The following is an 11,875-nucleotide window of genomic DNA, read 5'->3' on the forward strand; positions in this document are numbered from 1 at the left end:
GGTTCCTTATCTCCCCACGAGTTCATACATATCAAAAATACTAAAATTGGAGTCCAAATGACCCCTCAAATCCCCATTTAAAGGCCTCTTAAACTCAAGCCCTAATCCTCCATTTTTGCCCTTTAATTCCTTTAATTACAGCCCTAAATTCATGAAATACTACCATAGAATTGTGTTTTAGGTCCAAAATCCTTACCTTAACGAAGTTCCCTTGAAATCCCTCTTCCAATTCATCCAAAAGTTCTCAAGCCGAAGTTAATAATGGTGGAATAGCTGAAACTCGCGTAATGAAATAACTTATATGTTCTGCCCAGTCCTTTTCGCATCTGCGGCACAATACCCGCTTCTGCGGTACCGCATCTGCGGTCTTTCCTCCGCATTTGCGGAAATCACTTAACAGACCAATTACCGCATCCGCGGTCCACTCGCCGCATCTGCGGCTCCGCAGTTGCGGTCCTTCTACCGCATTTGCGGTTTCTGACTCCTCCCTTCAAATCCGCATCTGCGGCCATCCCATCACATATGCGACGCCGCACCTGCGGTCCCCAAACCGCAGGTGCAAAATTATCAGAAGCAGCAACTTCAGCAGCTGCAACACAATCCAATTTTCTCCGTTAACTCTTCGAAATCACCCCGAGGCCCCGGGACCTCAACCAAAAGCACAAACATATCCCAATACCTTATTCTAACTTGTTCCAATCATTAAAACACTTCAAACAACACTAAATCAACCAAAACACCTCGGATTCAAGCCTAAGTTTCTAAAAATCTTCCGAATTCCGCTTTTGATAAAAAACCCAACCAAATCACGTCCGAATAACCTGAAATTTTGCACACACATCCCAAATCCCATAACGAAGCTACTGCAACTCTCGAAATTCCATTCCGACCCCTATGTCAAAATCTCGCCTATCAACCGAAAATCGCCAAAATATCAACTTCGCCAATTCAAGCCTAAATCTACTCCCAACCTCCAAAACCCATTCCGATCACACTCTTAAGCCATAAATCACCTCCCGAAACTAACCGAACCGTCGGAACTCACATCCGAGCCCTCTAACACATAAGTCAACATCCGGTTGACTTTTCCAACTTAAACTTCCTTAAATGAGACTAAGTGTCTCAAACTTCACCAAAACCAATCCGAATCCAATCCGACCAACCCGATACCACCAAAACACAGATAACAAAGCATAAAGAAGCAGAACTGGGGGAAACGGAGCGGTAACTCATGAGACGACCGGCCGGGTCATCACATCCTCCCCAACTTAAACAAACGTTCGTCCTCGAACGAGTCAAGAAACATACGTGAAGCCTCAAACAGGTGAGGATCTGCTCCGCATCTCCCGCTCGGTCTCCCAGGTAGCCTCCTCCACGGGCCGACCTCTCCACTGCACCTTCACTGAAGCTATATCTTTTGATCTCAACTTCCGAACCTGACGCTCCAGAATAGCTGCTGGCTCCACATCATAAGTCAAATCACCCTCCAACTGAACTGTGCTGAAATCCAGAACATGGGACGGATCTCCAATATACTTCCGGAGCATAGAAACATGGAACACTGGGTGCACACTAGACAAGCTGGGTGGCAAGGCAAGCTCATAAGCCACCTCTCCAATCCTCCGAAGTACCTCAAAAGGCCCAATGAACCGCAGCCTCTACTTCCCTTTATTTCAAAATCTCATAACACCCTTCGTGGGTGAGACCTTCAACAGAACCTTCTCACCGACCATGTAGGACACATCTCGAACCTTCCTGTCAGCATAACTCTTTTGCCTCGACTGCGCTATACGAAGTCTGTCCTGAATCACCTTCACTTTATCTAAAGCATCCTAAACCAAATCTGTCCCGAATAGCCTAGCCTCACTGGGCTCAAACCAACCAACTGGAGATCTACACCGCCTCCCGTACAAAGCCTCATATGGAGCCATCTGAATACTCGACTGGTAGCTGTTGTTATAAGCAAACTCTGCAAGCGGTAGAAACTGATCCCATGACCCTCCGAAATCAATAACACAAGCGCGTAGCATATCCTCCAATATCTGAATAGTGCGCTCGGACTGCCCATCCGTCTGAGGGTGAAAAGTTGTGCTCAACTGTACCTGAGTACCAACTCTCGCTGAACAGGCTTCCACAACTGGGAAGTAAACTGAGTGCCCCGATCTAAAATGATGAAAACTGGGACACCATGAAACCGAAAACCTCCCGGATATATATCTCTGCTAACCGCTCGGAAGAATAAGTAGTACAGATAGGAATAAAGTGCGCGGACTTGATCAGCCTATCCACAATCACCCAAATAGCATCGAACTTCCTCAAAGTCCGTGGAAGCCCAACTACAAAGTCCATAGTGATCCGCTCCCACTTCCACTGTGGAATATCCATCCGCTGAAGCAAGCCACCCGATCTCTGATGCTCATATTTCACCTGCTGACAATGGAGACACCGAGCTACAAATCCCACAATATCTTTCTTCATTCTCCTCCACTAATAATGCTGTCTGAGATCCTGATACATCTTCGCGGCTCCTGGATGGATAAAATATCGCGAGCTATGGGCCTCCTCCAGAATCAGCTCCTGAAGCCCATCTACATTGGGCACACAAATCCGGCCCTGCATCCTCAATACTCCATCATCTCCAATAGTCACATCTCTGGCATCATCATGCTGAACCCTATCCCTAAGGACGAGCAAATGTGGATCATCATACTGGCGCTCTCTGATGCGCTCATATAAGGAAGACCGAGAAACCACACAAGCCAATACCCGACTGGGCTCCGAAATATCCAACCTCACAAACCGATTGGCCAAAGCCTGAACATCAACCGCAAGAGGTCTCTCCCCAACTGGAATATAAGCCAAACTCCCAATACTCACTGCCTTTAGGCTCAAAGCATCGGCCACCACATTGGCCTTTCTCGGATGGTACAATATAGTGATATCATAATCCTTAAGTAACTCCAACCATCTCCGCTACCTCAAATTAAGATCCTTTTGCTTGAACAAATACTGAAGACTGCGATGATCAGTGTATACCTTACAAGATACGCCATACAAGTAATGCCTCCAAATCTTCAACGCGTGAACTATGGCAACCAACTCCAAATCATGAACGGGGTAGTTCTTCTCATGGGGCTTCAACTGACGAGAAGCATAAGCAATAACTCTACCCTCCTGCATCAACGCACAACCAATCCCTACTCTCGAAGAATCACAATACACGGTATATGAACCTGAAGCTGATGGCAAAACCAACACTAGAGCTGTGGTCAAAGCTGTCTTGAGCTTCTGAAAGCTCTCCTCACACTCGTCCGACCAAATGAATGAAGCACCCTTCTGAGTCAACTTGGTCAAGGGCGATGCGATAGATGAGAATCCCTGAACAAACCGGCGATAATAGCTTGCCAAACCAAGAAAACTACGAATCTCTGTGGCTGAGGATGGTCTGGGCCAACTCTGAACCGCCTCTATCTTCTTTGGATCAACCTGAATACCCTCACTAGACACCACGTGTCCCAAGAATGCCACTGAACTGAGCCAAAACTCACACTTGGAGAACTTTGCATAAAGTTTCTCCTCCCTCAATCTCTGCAACACAACCCTCAAATGCTCCGCGTGCTCCTCCTGACTACACGAATATACCAGGATATCATCAATGAAAACTATGACAAATGAGTCAAGATAAGGCCGGAACACGCTGTTTATCAGATGCATGAACGCTGCTGGGGCATTGGTCAGCCCAAAAGACATAACCAGGAACTCATAATGACCATATCTGGTCGTGAATGCCGTCTTAAGAATATCCAAATCCCTGATCTTCAACTGGTGATAATTCAAACGGAGATCAATCTTGGAGAATACCCTTGCTCCCTGAAGCTGGTCGAATAAATCATCAATGCAAGGCAAAGGATAATTGTTCTTAATTGTTACCTTGTTCAATTGCCTATAATCAATGCACATTCTCATAGTGCCATCTTTTTCTTCACAAACAGAACCGGCGCACCCCAAGGTGACACACTAGGCCGAATGAACCCCTTATCAAGGAGTTCCTGAAGCTGCTCCTTTAACTCCTTCAACTCCGCTGGTGCCATAGGATAAGGCGGAATAGAAATGGGCTAAGTTCCCGGCACCAGGTCAATACCAAAATCAATATCCCTGTCCGGTGGCATACCCGACAGGTCTGCAGGAAATACATCAGGGAAATCCCTCACAACTGGGACAGAATCAATACTGGGAGTCTCAGCTCCAACATCCTTCACAAAGGCAAGATACGAAAGACAACCCTTCCCAACCATACGCTGGGCTTTCAAGAAAGAGATCACTCTGCTAGGAACATAATCAGTCACACCTCGCCACTCAATCCGTGGCACACCCGGTATAGCTAATGTGACTGTATTGGCATGATAATCCAGAACAGCACGACACGGAGATAGCCAATCCATGCCCAGAATGAAATTGAAATCCACCATACTCAATAATAAAAGATCAACTCGGGTCTCCAGACCCCCAATAGTCACCACACACGACTGGTACACATGGTCTACAACAATAGTATCACCCACCGGGGTAGATACATGAACAGGTAAAGCAAGAAACTCACGAGGAGTACCCAAAGAGCGAGCAAAGTATGATGACACATAAGAATAGGTGGAACCGGGATCAAATAATACAGAGGCATCTCTGTGGCAGACTGAAATAATACCTGTAATGACAGCATCGGAAGCAATGGCATCGGGTCTGCCTGGAAGAGCATAGAAACGGGCATGACCGCCCCCTGATCGACCTCCCCCTCTGGGGCGACCCCTGGCTGACTGATCCCCACCCCTAGCTGGCTGGGCAGGTGGTGGTGGAGCAACTGGCGCTGAAGCTGATGATTGACCCCTCTGCTAGGATGAACTAGCAACACGGCGGGGACACTGCCTCCACATGTGGCCCATCTCGCAACACTCGTAACAACTCCTAGGCACTGGAGAAGGGGGCTGATGGGAACCCCTCACACCGGAGTGACCAGCAGAAGCACTTGGCGTAGAAGAGCCTTGAACAGATGGAGCACGGGATGAGCTCTGAGCTGGGAGGGCACTAAGTGAAGAATGGCCCTGGTGTGAACTGTGGGAACCATGACCCGATGACGCTCCTCGATAACCTGAGCGATCAGACTGACCATGACGGAACTGTCGGCCTCTGCCGTACTGAAACAGGCCCCTCGAAGGACCACCACTGTAGCTACCAGATCCTCGAGGCCTCTTGGCCTCCCCATCCTCTCGCTCCTGGCGACGCACGGACTCAATCTCCCTGGCAATATCCACAACCTCCTCGAATGTAGCACCAATCACCCTCTCCCTGGTCATAAGGATACAGAGCTGATAAGTAAGACCATCGACAAACCTCCTGATCCTCTCTCAAACTGTCGGGACCAACCAGATGGCATGACGAGCCAACTTAGAGAACCTCAACTCATACTGTGACACAGTCATCTCCCCCTGACGCAACCACTCAAACTGTCTACGCATCTCCTCTCTGCGAGACTGTGGCACATACTTCTCCAGAAAGAGAACGGAGCACTGCTTCCAGGAAAAGGGTGCTGCACCAACAGGCCTACGCCTCTCAAAATCCTCCCATCAAGTAAAAACAGGTCCTGAAAACTGATAGGAAGTGAAAGCGACCCCGCTGGTCACCAGAATACCGGCTGTGCGAAGCATCCTCTGACACTTGTCCAAAAAGCCCTGGGCATCCTCGCCCTCTGCTCCGCTGAAGGTCGGAGGCTGAAGTCTCCCAAATCTCTCCAACCTACGCTGCTCATCCTCTGGCATGACAGGAACTACATAGTCCTGAGCAGCTGCGATCGGCTGGGCTGGATGTGCCCCCAGCGTCTGAAGTCTCTGCACGACCTGCTCAGGTGTGCGGGCGGCGGGAGTCTGACTGCCTCTCCCGGCCTATGAAGTAGCTACAACTGTAGTGGCTGAAACCGCCTGAGCTAGGCCAGTGCAAACTGATAAGATCTGAGCCAAGACCTCCTGAAGACCCGAAATCACAATAGGCACAGCTGGTGCCTGAGCTGGTGCTGCTGGAGGGTCCACAGATGGGACTTGGTCCTGAACTGGGGCAGCTGGTGGATCTGCAGGTGGTGCCCTCACTGCTCTGCCTCTACCACGGCCACGACCGTGTCCTCGGCCTCTAATGGCCGCAGCTGGTGGCACTGGGGGTCGTCCACCTGGTCCGGTAGCGCGTGTCCTCACCATCTGTGAGAGAACAGAACAACAGAAGTTTAGTACTCGGATCAACAAATTCGCACGACAAGAAGTTCAAGAATGTGAAGTTTTCCTAAAGGTTCTGCAGCCTCTCGAGGAAAAATACATTCGTCTCCGTACCGATCCGCGAGACTCTACTAAACCTGCTCATGACTCGTAAGACCTATGTAACCTAGGCTCTGATACCAACTTGACACGACCCTAACCCCAAACCCGATCGTGATGGCGCCTCTCGTGAAGGCAAGACCAGCCGACACTTCCCATTTCCAATTTTAAACAAATAAGCATTTAAGAACAGTTTAAACATGATAAAATAAATCCGAAATAGTTGAAAATAACATAAATACGCGGAAGAATCACCCATACACAGCCCTAACCGGGGTGTCACTAGTCATGAGCATCTAAAAGTCATAATAGAATTCTGATAAATCCATAACTAGTACAATGTCTGAAATGAAATAGAGACGATAAAGGAGTAGAGACACGGGGCTGCGGACAGCAACAGCTACCTCGTAATCTCCGAAAGCCCGCCTGAATCTGGAGGAATCAGCACTTGGGAGCGGGACCAGATGCGCCTGAATCTGCACACAGGGTGCAGGGAGTAAAGTGAGTACTCCAACTCAGTGAGTAACAAATGTAAATAATGACTGAAAGTAAGAAAACACGCAAGGCACAAGGCATTCTATAATGAAGCAGTAAAATCATTTAAATACAGTAAACCAGTGAAAAGACAACTGAAATCCTCTTTCAACAAGTAAACAGGTAATTGACAGACAATTAAGGTACAGTAAATAAATAGAAGCTCGCCCCTCGGGCACAGTATCACCACATCCGCCCCTCGGGCAACATCTTAGGACAATAACAGCCCCTCGGGCTCAAACTCAGATCACAATGGGTACCCGCGCTCACTGGGGGTGTGCAGACTCCTGGAGGGGCCCCTTACGGCCCAAGCGCAATAACAAGCCATCTCGTGGCATCAAATCTAGGCCCTCGGCCTTATATCAATCAAGCCACCTCATGGTGTACATATCTTGGGCCCTCGGCCTCAAATCAGTATCAGTGTTTCCTCACAACACAGACCCTCGGCCTTACTCAGTCAAAAATGCTCACAAGCCCCTCGTGCAATAGTAAAACAGTGTTTCTCAGCCCAAAACATCATTTAAAATATCATTTAAGTCTCAAAACTGAGTAAAATGGCTGAGTATTAAAACAGTGGAAAATAACATGACTGAGTTCAAGTTGTAAGTCAAAACAGCGAGGAAATATCAATAAAAAGCCCCGAAGGGTTCAAATAGTTGGCACGAAGCCCAAATATGACATTCAACCCAAATCATAATGATAGCAAATAAGTTTCAGTCAAATACGCAGTAAAATTATCAACCGGGACAGACCAAGCCACAATCCCAAATAATGTACGACCCCACCCTCGTCAACAAGTGTGTGTCTCACCTCAACTTAGCACTACGATGTGCAATCCGGGGTTTCAAACCCTCAGAACATCATTTACAATCATTACTCACCTCGAATCGGCTAAATCTCTAGCTCGCGACGCCTTTGCCCCTCGAATTGGCCTCCACGCGCGTCGAATCTATCCAAAATCAGAATGAGGACGTCAAAATATGCCAAGGGAACAAAGTCCAAGCCAAAACATTCAATAAAGGGCACAAATCCTGAAATTACCAAAACCCGACCCCCGGGCCCACATCTCGAAATTCGGAAATTTTCACACCAACGGGTTCCTTATCTCCCCACGAGTTCATACATATAAAAGATACTAAAATCGGAGTCCAAATGACCCCTCAAATCCCCATGTAAAGGCCTCTTAAACTCAAGCCCTAATCCTCCATTTTTGCCCTTTAATTCCTTTAATTACAGCCCTAACTTCATGAAATAGTATCATAGAATTGTGTTGTAGGTCCAAAATCCTTACCTTAACGAAGTTCCCTTGAAATCCCTCTTCCAATTCGTCCAAAAGCTCTCAAGCCGAAGTTGAAAATGGTGGAATAGCTCAAACTCGCGTAATGAAATAACTTATATGTTCTGCCTAGTCCTTTTCGCATCTGCAGCATAATACCCGCTTCTGCGGTACCGCATATGCGGTCTTTCCTCCGCATCTGCGGAAATCACTTAACGGACCTATTAGCGCATCTGCAGTCCACTCACCGCATATGCGGCTCCGCAGGTGCGGTCCTTCTACCGCATCTGCGATTTTTGACTCCTCCCTTCAAATCTGCATCTGCGCCCATCCCATCGCATATGCGACGCTGCACCTGCGGTCACCAAACCGCAGGTGCGAAAATATCAGAAGCAGCAACTTCAGCAGCTGCAACACAATCCAATTTTCTCCGTTAACCCTTCGAAATCACCCCGAAGCCCCCGGGACCTTAATCAAAAGCACAAACATATCCTAATACCTTATTCTAACTTGTTCCAATCATCAAAACACTTCAAACAACACTAAATCAACCAAAGCACCTCAGATTCAAGCCTAAGTTTCTAAAAATCTTCCGAATTTCGCTTTTGATAAAAAACCCAACCAAATCACGTCCGAATAACCTGAAATTTTGCACACACATCCCAAATCACATAACAAAGCTACTGCAACTCTCAGAATTCCATTCCGACCTCTATATCAAAATCTCGCCTATCAACCGGAAATCGCCAAAATATCAACTTCACCAATTCAAGTCTAAATCTACTCCAAACCTCCAAAACCCATTCCGATCACACTCCTAAGCCATAAATCACCTCCCGAAGCTAACCGAACTGTCGGAACTCGCATCCGAGCCCTCTAACACATATGTCAATATCCGGTTGACTTTTCCAACTTAAACTTCCTTAAAAGAGACTATCTCAAACTTCACCAAAACCAATCCGTATCCAATCCGACCAACCCGATACCACCAAAACACGGATAACAAAGCATAAAGAAGCAGAAATACGGGAAATAGAGCGGTAACTCATGAGACGACCGGCCGGGTCGTGACATTTCTATAAGCTCAAGATTATTTGAACTAGAAAGAATTGATAAGATGCATCTATGAATGTAGGTTCAACATATTGCCAATTAGCAGATTGATGAAAGACTAGAGTAGACTTAATTCAAAATCTAATATTGATGCCACTGATAACATAGTATATATCAGAAAGATAATAATGTAGATAGAATCTATAAACAAAAATCAAAGAGATTTAAAATGACATACCTTTTCTTTTGTGCTAAAATAATAAAACCTTCCCTTATAAAAAAAAGATAAATCCCGAAGTGTATCTAATCAGATGCAACAAACTATTTTTAATTTCAACAGTTAATTTCTTCTGCTTCTTAATTTTTTGATTCTAGAAGCTACAAAATATACAGATACATAAAAGTTCAAAGAATTGAGTAATTACAAATTTACAATCTCAACCTGATTGTTTATAGAAGAAAACTATATGTGATGCAACAACTCTTAGGCACATCATCAGAGCCTAGAGATACCTACTCTTAATACAACCAACTCCAAGGTACATCATCCAATATTTTATAGTGCTTCTGTTTCTTTCATCCAAAATCACTTATTTTCTCTTAACTGTTCTTTAGTTTTACCAATCTTAAAGAAGGTTCTGCCATGTTTAAAGTTTAACACCGCACAATAATTTTTGTTCTAATGTAAATCATTAGTCTAATCTAGAGTGCCCTAGTGAACATGATGTGAGCTATATTAAAAGGGAGTATAAGGATGCATGTAGGAGTAGTACATACAGTTGAGAAAGTTGTACCTAACAGAAGGAATGTAAGTTAGTTATAAGTTATATAGTTTACTGTTAAGTCCAGTTATCTTTTAAGCAAAGAAGTGTTATATACACATTTACTCTATTATGTTTTTCTATTTAAACACTTTGTGTCGTGGTCTTGGTCCGGGTCCTTAAGAATCTCAGTATTTGTAAGGAGCCGAGCTCCCGTTTTGCTTCTTCATCGACTAAAACCTAACAATTTTCTGCTTGTTCTTAGCTACTTCTCTTTTAATGACTACAATTTCCTAAGTTTCTAGAATTAATTGCATTAGAACAAGTCTTTCACTACTTGCTAGTAACAAAATGGATCAATACATTCACTTGAAAAGATCGTTAGGATTTTCCAGGGATAACTCTAATTCCAAGTGTTCTTTATAATAATAGTGAAATTACTACTAGATTAAACACTTAAGAATCTGATTCTATCAATAGCGCATATGATACAAAATTCAGTCAAATGATGAGCGGCGAGTAAATTACCGATCTATTTATCGAAAAAAAGATAAGTAACCCATCAATCCATTTTGAAAATTTTAATTTACGTTCCAATTTATCTATGAATCCTGATTCATGAACCCTAGGATATCATTATATACCAAAATATTAGTACTTCCACTATACTAAGATTAGGTCTCAAATGATTAATCTACAAGTAACTTTTTCCATATTCTCTCAACCTCTCTGAACTCATTCCAGTTTCCTTTTCCATTCTTCTTAGCATACTCCATTAGAATTTCAACAACCTAAAATCGCAGAAAGAGATAGAGAGTAGAGAGAGATGAGTCGAACATTACCTTAGGGAGCGATAAGGTGCCGACGATGGAGAGAGAGATGAGTTGGTCGCCGGTGACTGAATTTCATAAGTTAGATCTGTTTGTCAGAGAACAAACTTTTTGTTTTTTATTCAATGAAAAAATGGGGATAAAGTTTGCTTTTAACTTTTACTGTCCATCATATTCAATTGCCGGTGGAGAGGTTGCATTTTTGTGGCTAATACTCATTTGCCGTTAATAATTTAGCGTAAGAAATGAATTAGCATCAATAAATTTATTACCGTAAAATAATTATCGCAAAAAGTACTTTTTGTTGTAGTGAAACACCCAGCGTTTCTTGGGCCTTCAACAACTCTCACGTAACATACCTAGATTTCCAACATGGAGCCATATTCATCAGCACAACCCAGAATCCATAGAAGAACTCAAGCCAGATCACACAACCATATATTGAACAACCAATTTACATATTCAGTAGATAATAGGAAGAAAGAATTGAGTGTCAGGAATAGTTCAGGTCTCAGTAGTAGAGATAGTGGCTAAAAGACCCCAAACCCTAGTGTATTAGAGTTCACAAGGGTCTCAAATGGACCCCGAGCAGTGCTCTCACTAGGGAGGTCCGTAGTAAGAGTTTTTGTGTCCTTGGCTTTTAGCCACCCAAGAATGATAGGTTCAGAATAGCATAGGTAATAAATGAGGGTGAGTGGGCAATGGTTAAGGGACAGAAGTTGAGGAAATATACTTGTAGTTTTAAAAAAGTAGACATAGCAAAGTTGAGAACACACAACAGCTAATCAAGAAGGTCAACAAGACTTAGAATCAGGTTCAACACTTAGCAAAATAACATATTGGCAAAATCATATTGAAAGAGGTAGGGGGAAACAGGTTTGCAGGATTATCAAAGATTATCATACAAAGGTGCATATTACCAAACAAGTTTAAGTAATGCACTGACTTAAAGGTTTGAAGCTGATCCCACCCAACTATGCCTTATAAAAGGACAAAGCGGTCACTGCAAATATATTCCGGTTAACAAGTCCGGATTCGAATCCCACAGGGAATTAACCTATCAATCAC

At 44.5% G+C, this 11,875-nt stretch overlaps 1 protein-coding gene across 1 annotated transcript; it reads right to left on the minus strand.

Moving 5' to 3' along the window:
- LOC109237642 (RNA-directed DNA polymerase homolog) lies at nt 390-3,960 on the minus strand. Its single transcript, XM_019403969.1, has 2 exons — nt 3,547-3,960; nt 390-536 (listed from the first exon to the last, which is right to left on the minus strand). The coding sequence occupies exons 1-2, from the start codon at nt 3,958-3,960 to the stop codon at nt 390-392; spliced, it is 561 nt and encodes a 186-aa protein (XP_019259514.1).

The sequence above is a fragment of the Nicotiana attenuata genome, chromosome 1 (genome assembly GCF_001879085.1).
Source record: "Nicotiana attenuata strain UT chromosome 1, NIATTr2, whole genome shotgun sequence".
NCBI lineage: Eukaryota > Viridiplantae > Streptophyta > Magnoliopsida > Solanales > Solanaceae > Nicotiana > Nicotiana attenuata.

Excerpts from the sequence above, each read along its gene's own strand:
- LOC109237642 (XM_019403969.1), bottom strand. The coding sequence starts at position 3,960 with ATGTGCATTGATTATAGGCAATTGAACAAGGTAACAATTAAGAACAAT. Across the intron at positions 537-3,546 it reads ATGCAAAGTTCTCCAAGTGT|GTGCGGCGTCGCATATGTGA; the intron begins GAGTTTTGGCTC and ends TGGGGACCGCAG.